The sequence below is a fragment of the Cucumis sativus genome, chromosome 2, assembly GCF_000004075.3.
Source record: "Cucumis sativus cultivar 9930 chromosome 2, Cucumber_9930_V3, whole genome shotgun sequence".
NCBI lineage: Eukaryota > Viridiplantae > Streptophyta > Magnoliopsida > Cucurbitales > Cucurbitaceae > Cucumis > Cucumis sativus.
The window spans coordinates 18226967-18246101 of record NC_026656.2 but is presented as its reverse complement, the minus strand read 5'-3'; the positions used below and the strand labels follow the sequence as shown (position 1 = coordinate 18246101).

Below are 19135 nucleotides of genomic sequence, written 5' to 3'. Positions count from 1 at the left end.
AAATTTTGAGAAATTATATGGAAAAGGAGAGGAAGGAAATAGTCAAACGTAAACTGATAATATTCATGTTATAAGATAATGGGTATTCACCTAAGAAATTATAAGGTAATTTAATGAGGGACATATGGTTATTGGAGTTTAATTAGGAATTAATATGATTAGAAAATTGAGATGGGAAAAATATTGAAGTGAATGGACAAGGACATGATATTATGTGTATATATATATATATGAGTATTTAGTTTGAAAGGGAAGGATATTTATAAGTTATAAATATATGATTTGGACGGCCGAGAGGGAAACTTCTCCATTTTTTCTACGTTGATTTTAATTGGAGACAAAGGCCAATGGCTTCCAATTTTATTCCCCATCTTGGATTGGTTTTAATCATATTTTATTCCACTAAAAGCCACCTAGACTCGAGCAATCACGAGGGTATTTTAGTCCATATACGATAGAGTAAACACCGCAATGAAACAATCATTTTTAAATAGTTTTACAGTAGCTAACTCTATATTATAAATAATTATAAACAGATAGCTATTATTGTAGTTTTTTTTAGTATGACAAAATTTATTATAGGTTATAAACAATTGTAAACACCTCTAATAAACCTTAAATTTAGTTCTTACTACCATTTTTTAAATTATTCTTTGTTTTTCATTTTCACTATAATTTTAAAAATATATTCACATATGATGTTTCTTTCCATAAAATTATTGTCAACTTCAGCAAAACTTAACCACCTAGATTTCAATTTTAAAAAATACAAAGACTAAAATAATAAATACATTAAAATTAAACAAATGTTAAAGTATTGGATTCTAACCAAAAAAACTATATGCTTAAAATTGAGAAGTTATCTAACATTGGCATTTTATAATATAAAGTTAAATATTCATATATTTGTATGGATTCTATTGACCTATAAGGTTGGAAAGAGTACAAATTAGAGAAGGGACCAAGGAATTGCGCGTAAGTATATAATATATATTCGATGGAATATCCTTCAAGATGTAACGCTGACTTTCATTAATTGATTTCTTGCTTCACCTTATCCCTTTCGCCTCTTTGAATTAGAATTTTAAATTTTAGCTATTTTTAAATATAACAAAATAAGTCCAAATGTGATGGACTAAGATAAACTATAGATCAAGAAAGGTTTAAATGCTAAATTAAAGTTGTTTTTTAGAGAAAGATATTGTATATCAACAGGTGCACCATGACATTTTCAGTACGTGGACACTTCCTTAGCACCCTCATCATTTTCTGCTTCATTAAATAATGATGACTTGAATACAAGAAGCGGGAGATACAAAAAGGAGGAGAGTGAAGCCCTACGAATCCAGACATCTAAAATGCTAAATTAAGGTGGTTAAAAACATAATTTTTGAAGTAATATTTTGAAACCAAAGTATGATTTAGTGTTTAGGGTCCAGTAGAAAAGTATTGTCTCTTATCTTTTCTTTAGGAAAGATGAATTCAAATTAAAGAAATTCAAATTAAAGATTCCGGTAATTCACATGTTAATGTCAATTAATTAAGTTATTAAGTTATATTCGATTTAGTTTGAGATTGGTAAATATAAGTTTAGTATTTATTAATTGTTATAACCTGGATACGTTTGAAAATTGAATTACAATATTGGGTTGGGTATGGGCATTGGCATCGGCATCGGCATCGGCATCGGCATCGTCCATGGGCTTGACTTGTGAACGTCCATTATTGCGCCACCAATTTATAAGCCATTTAAGAAGAATATATATGAGTGCTAAAATTGCAATACTTCCCGAAAGGAAGAATAAACCTGCGAAAGGCCAAGGCCCTAAACTTGAGGACCCATCAACTTGGCTCGATGGAGAGCAATTGAAGGTGGACAACAACGTTGTTTCTAATTGTGGCATCTTTCTTCTCTCTATTAGCTCAATGATCGATGTTGATACGTCCACCGCTAGACTTGACCCTTTTGGAAATGCCTGCAACATATATCCAACATTTTTTTCTTCATTAGGAAATGTTGTGTTTAGGTGCAGATTGGTCTATGCGTTTATATTTAGTTTTTCTTGTGTATTACAATGTAAAATCAGACGGAGAAGAAAACTACTTTTTTATCATTAAATAATTCATTGAAAAAAAGTAAAGCAGATAGTTAGTTGAACTTACAAAACCAAGGCCACCAAGATCAAAAGTAGCGGCAGTGGTGTAGCCTTTGCAATACTTAGCAAGAAAGACCTTAGCATGTGGAGTTATGAAGAAAGCTGCTTCAATTTCTCCATTGTCAAATGCCTTTGGATACTCATCAAGCCCAGAAAGGGCCTTAATATTAGAAAGTGGAATCTTTAACACATCATTTAAATATCTTATGATGAAAGAATTGAAGTTACACCCCACAGTTGCGTTCATTTGCCTTAGTGTTTCAATATCAACAACTGATGGAGCAAATCTCGAAACCGTCATCATAGATGTAAGACTTGCAGTAAAACTTGAAGTTACCACAAGAATTACAAACAACCATGTCCCTAACACCAACCGAGCTAAAAACCCTTTCACTTCTCTTTCTGCATTCGTTTATAATTTATATTGTATCAAATTAGTCTCGTTTGATAAGTACTATTTCATTTTTGAAAACTTGAGAATAATTAGACACAATTGGTTATCAAATAGGGGTCTTGAATTCTTACTTTGTGCGTAAAAGATGACGGTTATTGAAAACCATAGCATTTCTCCAAATCCTGATGGGTCGTCGCCACTATCGTCTTTAACCAGCCAGACAACTGAGATTATAAAAATATGGGAGATTGGCAAAATGATCCACATTGTGGTTGTGAATGTTTTCATGAATGCCCATATTTCTTTCCAAATCTTTGTCTTCTCTTTCACTATCATAAGAAGTCCAGACACCAAATATGGCTCTGTGAAATCCACATATCGAAATCGGTCCGCAAATATTCCGATATCCCCCACCGCACCATCCAAGCCCTAATGAAAAACATATTGATATAAAATGCATCACTTTTTTTTTTTTTTTTTTTATGGTTTTTATACTAGGAATCCATTCACTCATTTCTTCAAGATTTGAAGTTCAATTATCTCGCCCAAAATAAATAAATAAATGGTCTATTCTAGTCAATATCAACTCTTTTTTTTTAGAGAAAGATAAAAAAAAATGTTCTTAGTCCAATCAAAATGACATCTATATCTTTGTTTTCTAAAATTTGAAGATAATACCTCACCAACGGGTGTTACACCAACAGTTTATTGAATATAATATAAACTTATAGCAAGAAATAGCTACAACTTTGACGTTGAGGTAAGTAATCCCTTTTTAAGAAATACTAATCTACACTATAAAAAATAAGTCAAATCAGAAAGTTAAGAAATTAGTCTTTTTGTTTAATGAAAAATTAAAGTGCATTATAAAAACATTTTTTTTCTAATATATATATGTACATATGTATATATCTTTCCCTTCCCACGTACCTTTGTGTAGACTTGTTCTACTAATCCATCATAGGAGCCATTGAAGGGGACCAATTGATACAACAATGGATAGGGCAGGTTTTTTGCGACAGCTTCAAACACAGTAATGGAAAATCCAGAAATGTACATTCCATTTAAGTGATTGTAACAAACTCTCACAAAATCTTGAAATGTATTGTTGGCTGGAACACCAATTTTTAGTATCCTTCCTGTGACTCCAAAGTTAGAATTTTCAACATCAATCATCCGTCGTTTAATTAATCCTGTTCCTGCATTTCCTTCCCACAAAACAAATCGTGGTAATTCCAAAACACCATTCTTATTATCATCATTATTATTACTACTACTTCTACTTCTTCCTTCATGAATAATAATGCTACTACTCATTTCTTGATCATTATTTTCAATCATATTGTTGAAAAATCCAACATTCTCTCTCCAAAATCCCATCTCTTTGTAACTCTTACCCACCACATAAATAATTTCAAAAGTGGGTGGTTCCTTTAAAACACCATTCTTGAATCCTATTTTCCCACTAAGACCTTCAAATTCACTCCTTAAAATTTCCTTCAATAACTGTTTGTTGCTAAAATTTGCTTGCAATTTATGCATCGCAAGTGCCACAGCCCATCCTGCATCATAAGCTCTAAGTGCAAAGATGCTGGGCTCCCCATTTTTCATCTCCTCCTCTTCATCATCATATTCCGAAGCATACTTCCTTTGAAATTTGCTTCTAAATTTCTTGAAGGAATCTTTGTTATGATCAAAATAAGTTCTAAAACCAATGACACCTTGCATGTCACTAAAAGTGGATGAATCCGAAGAATCAAGATGACTTGATATCTCATCTCCAACAATCCAAACAAACCCATTATCCATCATATTCATTTTCTTTGCTTTGTGAAAAAGGAGTTTGGCCAATTCAATAGAGAATTGCACCAAAATGAAGACCCTGTTCCTCTCACCGCCCACAAGGCTTTTGAGCTTTTCCTCAATCATAGATTCTGTATATGAAGAAGAGAAGGATGATATTTGGTCAATCTCTACATTGAAAGCTCCAAGTTGGTTGGAGAGAAGAGTCAAAGCTTCCATGTTGAAGGATATGTCGTTTGTGTTGTCATAGATGAGAGTAACTTTATGCCATTCGAAATGGGCGACAATGGCGGCTGTGCATTGGATGTGAAATGTGATGTTGTGAGCCATTTGAATAAAGGAAGGAAGTGGGAATAGATTGTTGTTATGAGGAGGAAGAGAAGCAGCAACTGGTAGGGATATTATGGAAATATCAATGAAGTTTTTGTTAATTTCGGACATTAATTGTATTTCTTGCAAAGTAAATGCCCCAAGAATTGTGCTCATTTCTTTGTTGCCAATCAGATCCAAAGCTGTAATGGACAATATAAATATTTAATAACATCATGTATGGTATTGTGGTTAAACTAAAATTCTTTGTTTGAAAATATTACACCATAAGGGAGGGAAGATAGTTTTAAATCGAGTGCTATGTTCATTTTAATCAATGTATTGAATTCTTTCTAACAGAACACTGTAGACTTTCAATTCAAACTTAAATCAAGTCCATGAATCTTATAAAATGTGGGCATGATGTGTCTATGTGTTCATGACAACGAAAGAAATAAAAATTTTGGATTTTCGTTTTATCCAATTAAATTTGTGTTTAATTTATAAGTTTTTTTCTTTGTTTTTGTTCGTTTATTAGCTTTCTTTTCATAATGAAATTAAGAGCTGACAAATACGTTGATGTTATGCATAATTTTTTATTTTTTTTTTGTATGTTTAGTTGCAATTAATTAATCAAAATACACAAACTTTTTAAACAACTTAAATTCACGTCACGTTATGATTATTAAATGATATTATGTCATCTAAAATAACCATATCGACGAAATTGAGTTTTTTTTTTCTTCTTTTGTTAGTGGCCCCATATATAGATAAGGAAATGTTGACGGTAAATATGAAAAAAAATATATTATCCTAATTAAATTTTTAGAGTTAAGATGTTCGAAAGTGAGATTAAAATTCAAATATGATGATTTATATATCAGCTTTGCATGCAGAAGACATATGTTTATGTAATTCAATAATCAGGTATAGTCAATAATTCCATCTAAATCCTACATCTTTTTTTATTTAAAAATAAATAAATAAAACAAATATATTTTTAAATGACAAAACTATTAAAAATATTTACAATTATAACAAAATATCATATGATAGATTCATATAGAAACAAATGGACTATTATCTTTATCTATGTGAATAGACCCAAATAATTATATAACTATTTCTATTGGGATAGATTGTAATATTTTTTTATTCATTTTACTGTATATTTGAAAATAGTCCAAAAGTTATTTATTATTAAACAAATTTTTGTTAGACAACTATATGTCCCTTGCATGGGAATAATTACAACCCGTAGAACAATAGTTTTTTTTATATGTAATTACCAATCAAGTGAGTTAAAGTCATTTATAATAATACAAGAAGAAAACACATGTCATTTTTAACAAAATAATAATTAATATTTCGGCCTTTGAATCCAATTGATAAATTGACAAGAGTGAAAAACCCTTAGTTGGATTGGATTGAAAAAAAAAAATTTAAGAAGTTTTTAAAGGGCTATTTTTTACTTTTCAATATTTAATTATCTTGAAAACACTGTTTAAAGATTATAGTAAAACTAAGATTATAATGATTTTCTAGTAATAGGGAAGTCAACTTTGAAAATAAATAACACAAAAGTGAAAGATTCATGATGGGCTTAAAAGACAAAAGAGGGGGAAAAAATTGTCCCTCAATTCATGTTTAATTTCTATTTGGTATTTGTTAAAGAAAAACAGATGAGAGGATGAGTTTGAATTACCAGAAATTATAGCTCGAGCTGAGTTGCCATTTGAATTCCTATGTGATAGCTCCAATTTTGGAAAGGTATTAGTTGAGAAATGGAAGGTTTGGAAAGCCATTTCAATGGCTATCTTCTGCTGCCTTCCCATTCTTGAGCTTTGATCAGTAACAGCACCAATATCAACATGCCTATATGATGAACTTACACTTATTGCATTGGTTTCTTCCAAATTCTTCACTACAATCAACACAAATACAAACCTTACGAAACAGGAAACCCAATCCTTTCTTCCACCCATTTTTCTCTTGCTAATTAACTATACGATCCTTATCTTCCCTTTACATGTGTATAATAATTAAGACTCTAACCACCACACCATATAGTTATATTTATAGGCTCCTTCAAAATCCAAAAATTGAATCATATTTAATATTAATATATATTACGTATTAGATTTTCAGTATCTTTCTACTAAATTTCTCAAGGCTTGAAGGTTCAAAATTTTGACTTGGAAGGAGATGATCAGAGGATGCTGAGCCAATATCTAAACCCACACTTGAGTTTTTTTATATACATAATATGAAATATACAAACTTTAATTGAATACGAAATTATATATCTTATACTAAAATAATAGGGTCATTTTGGAAATGGAGATTCCAATAATCTTTTCGAGTATATTTATGCGTTTTTAAAGATGTAAAATTCTGTTTTAGATATTAATAGAGAAAATTTATTAATGTCGATTTATATTTTGTATAGTTGGTAGATTACGACATTTTGTAATATTTGTATACATATTTCATCACATTTGTTATTTGAAATAGTTTTTCAAATAAAAGAAATTGTGGAAGAAAATTAAAGTAAAGATATAATGTGGAAGTTAGATTAATAATTCCAAAAATAACGTTGGTGCAGACTAAACTAGATTAATAATTCCAAAAATAACGTTGGTGCAGACTAAACTATTTTAATTATGCTAATTTAAATATAATCGTAACTAATGAGAAACGCCATCCATTGGTTGTTTACTTATTTTAAGCAATTCAACCCATCCATATCCATATAACTATAGTATAATATTGCATATCCCAGTGAACAAATGTGTAGTCTGTAGAAAGAATAAATAAATAAACTTGTCTAAAGAAAAAAATAATTTAAGTAAGACTTAGGCAACACGAATATAAAAATAATGTCAATGTTTATTAATATTCATGTAAGATTACTTAAGTGAAAGCTGAAAAGGGAAAGTAGGTGGAAGAGAGATTCCCCCCTAGTTATAGGGAGGGAAATATAGAGATATATGAACACATACAAGAAATTCAATTGAAAATACTCATTAATTGTCCCTCATAAGTATTTGTTTGTGCTCAATTTGGATATTTGACCCCACTAAATTAGTCATTAGGTGTACTATATAGTAGTCATAACATATTATATATATACTAATGTTTTTATTGACTAGACATTAGGAGGGGTTGTTTGTGATTCAAACTGGGAAGTTGAAAAGCCTCCATCATGAAAGCCCAAAGTTTTGTCCATTTCTCTTACTTACTTCTCAAGCATATCTTGAATAATAAAAGTCAAAATATTGAAGAGTTGAATGGAAAAGAATGATGATATGTTTGAAAGCCAAATTAATTGGGGAAAGGGAAGGGAGTTTTTAGTTGAGGATTGGGGTATTGATATTTGAGCAATACGAGACGAGTAGCTGTGAATAATACTGCGATGGAAGCAACAACAGCTGCAAGGAGAAACAACCCAGCAAAAGGTCCGGGCCCTAATCCCAACCCATCAATATTATTATTTGAGCAGTTATACGTAGATAGCAATGTGGCCTCCAAATCCGGCATTTCTTTTCTTTCCATCAGCTCACCCATTGACGACGATATGTCCAAAGTCAGGGGAGATCCTTTTGGAAAAGCCTAAGATTAATTATGAAAATTATATATATATTATATCTGTTCTGCTAGCTTTGTTAAAATAAATAAGGTAATTAAATTATTAATTTAACTTACAAAACCCATGCCGAGGAGCTTGAAGAGGGTGAGTTTGGTGAGACCTTTGCAGTATTTAGCGAGGAAAACTCTCGCATGTGGAGCTGTTAAAAGGGCAGCTTGAATGTCTCCATTTTCCAATGCGTTTGGGAACAAATCCAACGAAGGTATTTGTTTGACATTCTGTGGAGGAATAGAAGCTTGTGATAAGAATCGAATCAATATAGAGTCAGTAATGCATCCCACTGTCGCATTCTTAAGCTTAAGGGTTTCAATGTCATAAACCCATGGTTTGGACATGGTGATTGTCATCATGGAAGATAGGCTGGCTGTGAAACTTGCTGTTATTATGAGTATGCCGAATAGCCATGGCCCCAACACCAATCGAGCCAACCCCTTCTTTATTGGTTCCCCTATTTCACCGACTACCAAATTAATTCAATCCAAATATATGCATTCTTGTCATTAATTATATTAATCAATTATGTGTGTGTGTGTGTGTTCCAAAATCCAATCTCAAAATTTTCATTCCATATTAAAACAGAAATTCTTTACTTTTTTTTTTTAGTGCATGAAGAAGAAAAAAGAAAGAAAGAAAAGATAAATACTTACTATGAGCATAGAAGAGGACAGACACAGAGAACCAGAGCATGTTTCCAAATCCCTTCAAGGCATCATTATGTTCACGCTCAATCAACCAAATAACAAAGCTAACAAACAAATGCATGGATAACACAATGAACCACATTTCTGGAGTGAAAGCTCTCATGAAAAGCCACAATTTTGTCCACTTCAGTGGCTTCTCTTTCACTATCATCACAGCTGCATTTTCCAAATATGGCTCAGAAAATTCCACGTACTTAAATCGATATGCAATTATTCCAAAGTCTCCTATGGCCCCATCAAACTCCTTCTTCCCCACTTTTTGCAACAAACTATCATAACTTCCATTATAAGGAACCAACTCGTAAGGCAACTCGTAAGGCAAATTATCCACAACTGCTTTAAACACAGTAATGGAATATCCAGAGAAATGAGGCGGCCCATCTGATCCATCACCTGTTTGATTATTATACTTCACATGTAGCAGATCATGAAAGGTAGCCGAAGCTGGAACCCCTAATTTCAATACTAGTTTATTTCCCTCCCTAAAATCCCATCCCCTTGGTACCCTTCTACTCTCACCTGGCCACAACAATGTACTACTCCATAAATTTTTCATGCTAATAACGTCGCTATTATTATTATTATTTGTGCTTCTTTTTTGTGATAATTTTTCAGAAAATCCAATTTCCGGGGACCAATTTCCAATTTCTTTATAACTTTTACCTACCACGTTGATGATCTCAAACATTGGTAACTTTGATAATATGCCATCATATTTTTTAAAGCTAACCTCCCCATTCACTCCTTCAAATTTCAAATAACCCTCCATGCTATTATAGTTCTTGTTGGTGGAGGCAATGATGATGGCTGCCTTATATGCATCGTATGCTCGAAGTGCGAAGATACTTGGGTTAGCGTCTTCTTCTTCATCTGGGAATTCAGATATATAATTCCTCCGGAATTTGGTTTTGAATTTTTTGAAACGCGTTTTTTTTTCTTCATAATGAATCCTACACCCAATTATGCCTTGTAAGTTATGGAAAACAGAAGAATCTAAAGAGTCCATAAGATTGGCAATCTGATCCCCAACAATCCACACATACCCATCTGTCATCATGTTTAATTTTTTTGCTTTTTTGAAGAGAATGATACCCAATTCCATTGAAGATTGCACCAATATGAAAACTCTATTGCTTTGACTACTAAGGTTCGTGAGCTTCTCTTCCATGAGTAATTTAGAATCAGATAAAGAGAAACCGATGTGATTTTCAATCTCTGAATTGACATCACGAAGTGAATCGGATAGGAGTTTTAAAATGGCGATACTGTTGGTGGTAAAGTCTTCATTTTTAATCTCATAAAGTGCGGTGACTCTTCGCCATCGGAATTCACCAACAATGGCTGCCATGCAACGGATTTGGTGGGTGATATCATTACCCATTTGAAGAAATGACGAAAGCTGATGATTTGATTTTGAATTTGGTAGTAATAAGGAAGATGAAGATAAGGATATGATTGGGATATTTTTGGAGGGCTTGTGGATCTCATAGATTGAAGATACTTCCTCCCTTGTTAATGTTCCCAATATGGCTTTCACTTGTTTGTGCGTAATTAGATTTAAAGCTGTTGTTAAAGAAGAAACACATACAAAATTAACAATGCGTTATTCAACAATGATTTAGCCTAAGGTTGAGACATAACACTTTTAAATTTTAAAGCAATAGTTGAATTTTTAGTCGAATTCGAAAAATAAATAAACTTTTTGAAAGCTTTTCTTGTAGTTTCCATGCATAAACTTTAACTTTAATTTTTAAGATGGTGAAGACCAACTAAGCGGCTAAGGGAAGAAGGGAAAAAATACTTACCGGTAGCGGTTGCCTGAGCGGAGTTGTCAGGTGAGTCCCGGAGGAGGAGCTCAAACTTCTGGCATGAATTAGAAAAATGAAGATGATGTTGTTGTTGAAAAGCCATTTGAATAGCCACAAGCTGCTCCCTCCCCAGCCTTGAGCTACTATCAACAATAACTCCCATTTTCACCACTCTTTTTAGGTTTTCGCCGGAACATGATCTCAAGTTGCCTGTTTCATTAGTATTAGCAGACTCCGAGCATGATCCGACCAACAACAGAACGGCCCCAACAAAATACAACAAGTAAATATCACTTCCAAACATAATGAATTGATATATGTGTCGTCGTTCTAACCTAGCTAGTTTGGAGATGATATAATTAATCTGTAATAGAGGTGGGGCTTATTTAATTTATTCATATCTTCTTTGAAACTTCCGATCTGATCTTCAACTCCACGGGAAGGGAAGAGGAAAGAGGAACGATTTTTCTATGTAATAGTATGCATGTAATAATAAAAATTAAGAAAAAATCTAAATTCACATTTCATGAAATATCGACTCTGACTAATAGCTACTTTGACTTCAATTACGTGAAGTAGCAAACAGTTAATTCAGAAGAATTGAACAATTTGTACACACACAACAAGAAAATTCATTTCTATTCTTTAGTTTGAATTAATATAGCCCTTGTTTCTTTGGTAATATATATGTTTCTAATTTTCAATTTTCATATTTCTTTTCTTCTAAATTTCATCCTTATATAATGTTAGGGATGTGTTTGGATTCATTAGAAGAAATTTTCTTTTTTTAAAAAAAAAAAAAACCTTTGAAATTGTTGCAAAATCCATGTCTAGTAATTGTCAAACAATTTTGTTTTTTCAAAATGAATCACTTTCATAGTTAAATACTTGAAAAGTTGTAATAAACACTCTTATATTAAAATTTAATAGACACTTTGAGCTTCTAACTTCAATTCTAAAATTAAAAACAAGCTTTTGAAAGCTATATCTGGAACATATGGAGAAAATGGATAATAATATATAAGGACTTAAAAATAGTAAAATAAATTGAAATATTAAAAATTTGACGGGTCAAGTAATCTAGGATAAAGAATAAGATAATTTTTTTTTACAGTTTTTATGCGTTAAGTAAAATTATATTTGACAGTTTATAAACGTCGAGTATATAAGATTTTTTTACATTTTCTACGTAATTGTTTGTCAAGTTTTTTTTTTAAATGAAAAATTATATATTTTAAAATATCCACATAATTTGTCATGCACATGTTTTGAAGTTTAACAATGATGAACATAAGTAAAGCAAGAGAGTACACAAATATGTTAAAATGTACATTAATTGAACAATTGAATTAACTCAAACTTTTCATCAAAAAAGTAATAATATTTTAACAAATTTCATATATATATATATATATATATATATCAATGAACCTTAAATATATAGTTAGTCAAACTTCTGATAGTAATCTAAACGCTTTCCATTTATGTGTAGCCTAAAGGTGTAGCCCAAACTTTACATTTATATTTAGCCTAAAAGTGTATCATATCAAAACTTGTCTCTCATTTATATTCAGTGTTAACAAAATATCAATAAAACTATTTCAACTATTTCCAGTATCAACAAAATATCACACTTATGATATAATATCAACAAAATTTGTCTATTTAACCCAAAATATAATCATCACAATCATATGTGGTCACCCAAAAAATCAACAAGCTTCATTCGCACTTCATCCAACTCGAATTGACTATATGAGCTTATTGTATCAATCTGAATACAAAACCCAAAATATTGAAGTTAATATTTTGATTACTTGAATTGTATAAAATAATTCAAACAATCATTTAAACACAACATATTGAATTTGTGGCTACTATGCTCCCATTAGTGATTATATCTCTCATGTATCTCATCACATAGTACCCGCATTCAACTACTCCAACTTGCAAAGGACACTGTAAATACATAAATTACCAAAATACTTTAGTAGTGCAAATAACTCATATACCGTATACTTTTAATTAATGAATAAATATGTTTAAACTTACCTTCATAGTTTTCCATATTGGTTGTTTTCGACTTGTTTGAATATTTTTCTGAGATCGAAAGATAGTAATAGCCCTATTGCAAAGAAACAACTGCACGTTAGCCATAAAGTGAGCTTTAAGATGGAAAAGAACATATATGAAAGATTGTCTCATCGTATGTGTTAATATCATTGTCTCATTACTTACATGTCGGTTACATATCTAATATCTACTCTTGATATTGTTCGAAGTGAGTCAATATAATAGACTGTCTCATTGTATACATTGATAGCCAGAAGTGCCCAATGACTACTACATGGAAAGAATATACAAGTAGATTGTTTTCACTGTAAATGCAATATACTTTAATGACAATAAATATTCTACAAACCAATTTCTCTATGCTAAATCAAAAGTAGACGACAACAATAAAATTTGAACCACCCAAGAATGCCTTAACATAATCCAAAACCCTAAGGTTCAATTCAAGAAAGCAAATCACATAATATATGATCAAAAGGTAAACCGAGAGTACAAAAAAGTATGAGTTATGTGTTTCAATATCAATGAAAGAAAAAGCAATACATTTTGATGAATTGATTCGTATAATATTACTTACGCTTGATTAAAATGAGCCAGAACGAGTTGATTTTGTTTTGAAGCCGTTAATCTATTGTGTAGGTTACGAGCTCTAACTTCTTGGGTGTTGTGACCCATAGATATAAGGGATGGGTCAACGAAGATGTAATTTGAAACATCTTGTGAATGCAAATACCTAAAGAAAGATGAAAAAGTCAATAAATGAGTACTTATATAAAAAGTCTAGAGTAGATGAATGAATACATACGTCATATATGCCATTAATGTCGAAGTCTGGACTTCTCGCATGTTACATAAATCAATAACATCTTCTCCAAGAACACAAGTCTTTCTACCAATACCAAACAATGAGATTGGTAGTTCGTAACAAATACTTGAATCTTTGTTCATTACATTTTCAGCAAATCTAAGTATTGCTTTTTTATGGTAAAGGTAATGGCATGTTGATTTTAGACTCAGGAGTGTCTTCTTTTTTAAAATTTAAATCTTTCTTGGATGAAACCCAGAGTTGTAGGCCCATATACATCAAGGCGAAGAAAGCAATAGATCCACATATTGCGAATAAGGCCAAGAAAGGCTCAGGCCCTAAGCCCGGCCCACTATCTCTCTCACATGAAGAGCATGTAAAAGAGTCCAGTAAGTTCTTTTCCATTGTCGATATATTATTTGCAAGAGTTAGTTCCGCGATGGAACTAGAAACCTTCGTTGCAAGTTCTGATCCCTTAGGAAAAGCAAACCCCATCCCACCGAGCTTGAAAGATGAAACAGCTTTGGTGTAGCCTTTGCGATTTTTTGCCAAGAAAATGTTTGCATGTGGGCTTATAAAGAATGCAGCATTAATGCTACGATTCTTTAATGCCTCTGCATAATCGTCTATTGAATTCATCGTCTTAACTCTTGACTTGTCAAATTCCAAGGTAGTGGTGAGGTAATCGTATATGAATGATTCCGCGTTGCACCCAACCTTGGCGTATGGCATCTGCTTTAGCATTTCGACATTGACCACCGATGGTTGAGACCACGAGTATGCCGTCAATGATATTAAACTCGCCGAGAAACTATTTGTCGCGACAAGCAACGCGAACAACCATGATCCCAACACTAGGCGAGCCAACCCATTCCTCACTTGCTCTCCTGCATTTTATTGTTTCGTAATTCAAAACACAGTTTTTGTTGGATTATAATTAAAGTAATATAATAAAGAGAGAGTAAATTAAAGTGAATGTGCTGCATGAAATGTAGAATTTAAATTACTGTGAACGTGAAAGATGACTGTAACAGAAAACCATAACATGTTTCCAAAACTCCTCAAGTCTAGGTTATTTGGATATTCAATTAGCCAAACGAGGAAGCAGATGAAAATATGCATTGTGGGTAAGATGATCCAAACTGGACGTTGAAAAGCGCCCATGAAAGCCCAAACTTTTTTCAACGTCTCTTGCTTTTCGGTTACAATCATCACAATGTCCGTCTTTAAATATGCCACTGTGAAATCAACACTGTTAAATCTTCTTGCCAATATTGTTATGTCCCCTATTGCTCCATCGTATTTCTAACACCACCAACACGTTAATTAAAATACATTCACACTTTTTTAGAAACTGCAAAATAAAATAAGGAGCAAACATGAGTAATTAGAGAAGTGATAAGAATTGTGTTACCTTTTGGGAGACTGCATCAATCATGCTATCATATGATCGATGATGAAAAGGATGCATCCAATAGGACGATGTATCATAATTAATATTATTCATAACTGCCCTAAACACATCAACAGAAAATCCAGTGATATTTTGTATTGTCCCATTGGGATAGTAGCTCACGTTTACAAATTCCTGACAAGCTCCTTGTCCTGGAACAACAAATTTCAGCTTTCTTTGTCTGTTTCTACTTTGTTCTGATTCGGGAGCCCTCATTTCTGACAAACTTCTCATATAATTTTTACTAACCTCCACAAACTTCTCAACAAAACCTAATTTGGGTGTCCAAAAAGCCACTTCTTTATAGGTTTGATTCACCACTTTAATGATTTTGAAATTTGGCAATGATTGAGAAGATATTAACATTCCATTGTTGTTAGTATTATTCTTGGAGAATCTCACCATTATTCCACTCACCCCTTTAAAATTGCTTTTCAAAATTTTCTCCATTAGTTCATGATCACTTGACCTTAAATTTTCCATGGCTCTTGTGATTGCCTGAGCTGCATCATAAGCTTGAATGGCAAAGATACTTGCTTTTGTTGGCTCTTCTTCTTGTGGATATTCTAATTTGTAAAACTTCTTAAATTTTGTTTCAAAGCTTTTGAAGGACTTTTTGGTGTCATTGACATATGTTTGTAACCCAATAACCCCTTCCATTTTGTTCAAAAGAGAAAAAGAAGAAGAAGAAGAATCTAAAGAGGAAATGAGGTCAAAAACTTCATGTGAGATAATCCAAGTATACCCATTTCCAACCATGTTCATTTTCCTTGCTTTTGTAAGAAGAAGATGAACCAACTCTAGAGAAAGTTGTGTAACTATAAAAACCCTATTCCTTTGGCTGTTCATAAGCCCTTTCAGTTCCTTTTCAATTAATACTTCTGCTTGAATGATATTGGAGGAGGGAGGTAATGCCAGAAGGTAATCGATCTCTATATTGACAGATTGAAACGAATCGACCAAGAGACGATGGGCTGAGATGTCCGTCGTAGAGTTCAATTCATAAAAGACTGAGACTTTTTGTTGGAAATGAAAATGAGTCAAAAGTGAAGAAAAGTCAAAATGGTTGGAATTGCTATTTTTCATTTGAATCAAAGAAGAGGTTTTGATAGGCTTTACTAATAACTGGGGATTATTTGAAATGAAGATTATAGGAATTTCATGGTGGGAGATATTGACAATCAAATCTTGCTTTCTCAATGATCCAATAATAATTACCGCTTTCACTCCTCCTTTGGTAATCAGATCCAAAGCTGCGGAAAAATACATTTTTTTGTTCCATTAGATTACATATATATGTTTCTTTACTTCGTATATATTTTTCAGAAACAAATAAATATAAACTTTCATTCTACTACTTCTAATGTTACTATTAGTTAAATAATAACCCCTTCAATTGGTGGGTAAATATAGAATTTAATATTATATCATTTATATCAAATTTATCAAAACATACAAATCTCAATTCAGAAAAAAATCACAAATTTTAATAAATATCTTCTTTCTAGATATAATCACACAAAAGTATGAAAATCTTTAAAATGTGAATTTAATTCATTTACTTTTTTTATGTCCACATATATATATATATGTGGACAAAAATATTTCACTCATAAATTAACGAATAAATAGAATAGAAAAAATAATAAATATTTTATTATTTATTATTTCATAAAATATCTCTAATGCAATAATAAATAATAAAATATTTATTATTTTTTGAAATAATAAATAATAAAATATTTATTATTTTTTCTATTCTATTTATTCGTTAATTTATGAGTGAAATATTTTTGTCCACGTAATGTACTATTCTCTATTTCTTTATTAAATGCAAAATCCATTCTAATCCATTAGTACGATGGACACATTTACAAATTTAGTAAATAAAATAATTAATTATATAACAACATTTTAAAAAATTTGCAAATATAGTAAAATTTGTCAAATTCTATCATAGATATAACATTAATGGATCATATTACAGATATTGGTCAATCATTAATAGATCGTACAAGTCTACAACCGGTACAAGTATATCAATGATAGTTTTGCTATATTTACAAGTTTTTTAAATTTTGTTATATATTTAATTATTATTTTTAAAATAGCCATCACTTACCATTATTCTTAATTTTTCTATTTTCTTAGTAGAAAACTTCTTTTAACCAAGGGAGAGAGAATAGAGATAAATATAATACCGGAGATATCAAAATATCTCAATTAAGTTGAGAGGTCTACCATATTTTCATTATATCCCGACCCAAAAATGAGCTCACAAGAAGGAAACTTTCATGGTTCTTCAAACAAAAATAAAAGAAATTCCTATGTGTGTATATATATATATCAAGAGGGAAATATTATTTTCCTTCAAATAATAACGGAAGGAAACTGGGATAGTATTAATTAAAATCTATTTTTTTTCGGTATCTTTTCCTTTTATATGTTTTCCATTTATGATTCTTTCCTTCGTTAGGTTTCTTCTGTCTATTTATTCATTAATTTAGTGTACTGTTAACTTGTAAAGGTTCTTGATTATTCAACAATATGTACAAATTTAACAAAAACGATAATTATGAAGATTGTGAAAATACAGTAACAATTAGAATGTTGATATATAACATTAAAATTCACTATGGATAATTTACAAGCTATAATCGGTAGCTATTTGTAAATAAATTAAACACTGAGTTATATAGAAAGTAGATTAAGTGATCAATGAAATGAATAGATAAGGATTTGCTTAGATAAAATTATTTAATTTTAGTAGAAAAGGTGTTCTAAAATATCTGAGAAATGGAATTCAAACCGGTTTTAAAATGATGACAAAAAGCACAATCATTTAATTTTAAAAAAGTTATGAAACATGTAAATTAAATCAAGTAATTAATTCAAAGAGAGTTGAAGGAGGAGGGATTACTAGAAGAAGGTGATGAAGTAGAGTTTGGATGAGAATCATGGAGGAGAAGCTCCAACTTAGCACATGAAGAAGAAGCCAAATGAAAATCCCTTAAACCCATTTTAATTGCCACAATTTGTTGCTTCCCAATTTGAGACCCACTATCAAAAACCACTCCAATTCTTGCAGTTCCGTTGTTTATTGCTAAGTTTCTTTGACAATAATTGAGTTCTTTTTGGTTCTTATGAGCTTCTGAGCCCAAAAACAGAACCAAGAACACCAACCCCAGAAAGAAGGAGGAACAGCAGAAGCCATTACCAACCATTTTTTTTTCTTCTTTGAGTCAAGTTACAAGTATAGCAGTTTATGATGAAGGATACATACACAGTGGAACTTGAGATATTTTATAGTAGTTTATATGAGAAGTTGGGGCAGATAAAATTCTAAATTCCATCAGCATTTAGTAAGCTGTATTATTAAATGCCAATTTGGGATTCAATTAATATATGCATTGAAATTATTCATATAAAATTCGTAAAATCTTCGGACTTGAATTTAATATATAATTTTGATGGAACATCTTGAAAGACTAGTCAAAATTTCAAAATCATGACTTGTTAAGAGATAATGAGTGAGAGTGAGAGATAATTCAAATGAAAACATAGTAATGAGTCAATTCTGTAAATTTAACAGTAATTATATATAGAATTAAAGAAGGAAAATTCGAAGGGGTTTCGTAATTTGTATTTAACTTCCTAAGTCAACTATTAATTTAAGAGGGGTTTTGGAAATGTGGGAAAGGCTGAGATGGACATGCATGGACCCAAATGGGTGCATACATATTTTCCTAGCTAATTCTAATATATATAATTTTAATATATGTACTAGGAATAACATTAACAAAACTATTATTTTAGCAAATTTTAATATATTTAAGTTGAAAAGATCAAACCTTGATCGTCTTGACTTAGCGTAGGTAAGTTTATAGATATGTGTTGCTGCTGCCCTCGTTCTCAAGCTAGGGTTTGAATCCTTGCTTGGGTGTTGGGGGCAATTTAGAACTAAGAACCAAGTGATCATTGAAG

The 19135-nt window shown here is 31.3% G+C and overlaps 2 protein-coding genes across 3 annotated transcripts; both read right to left on the bottom strand.

Annotated features, from left to right (window-relative positions):
• Window positions 1–7552: 7552 nt before the first annotated feature.
• On the bottom strand, window positions 7553–11231 carry LOC105434751 (glutamate receptor 2.7). The gene is made up of 4 exons (XM_011651883.2): window positions 10818–11231; window positions 8959–10575; window positions 8368–8759; window positions 7553–8274 (listed from the first exon to the last, which is right to left on the bottom strand). Exons 1-4 carry the CDS (start codon window positions 11122–11124, stop codon window positions 7987–7989), a joined length of 2604 nt encoding a protein of 867 aa, XP_011650185.2. The 5' UTR covers window positions 11125–11231; the 3' UTR covers window positions 7553–7986.
• A 1258-nt stretch (window positions 11232–12489) lies between these two features.
• Window positions 12490–18498, bottom strand: LOC105434750 (glutamate receptor 2.5). 2 transcript variants are annotated; one of them, XR_004214327.1, is made up of 7 exons: window positions 18072–18498; window positions 15113–16404; window positions 14706–15003; window positions 13699–14585; window positions 13471–13626; window positions 12873–12945; window positions 12490–12779 (listed from the first exon to the last, which is right to left on the bottom strand). XR_004214327.1 is itself a non-coding variant. In XM_011651882.2 (4 exons), the coding sequence occupies exons 1-4, from the start codon at window positions 18373–18375 to the stop codon at window positions 13873–13875; spliced, it is 2607 nt and encodes an 868-aa protein (XP_011650184.1). In that variant the 5' UTR covers window positions 18376–18498; the 3' UTR covers window positions 13680–13872. The 2 variants fall into 2 exon arrangements, 1 of the variants encoding a protein (XP_011650184.1); XM_011651882.2 differs by lacking the exons at window positions 12490–12779; window positions 12873–12945; window positions 13471–13626 and having other exon boundaries at window positions 13680–14585.
• Between the last annotated feature and the right edge of the window lie 637 nt (window positions 18499–19135).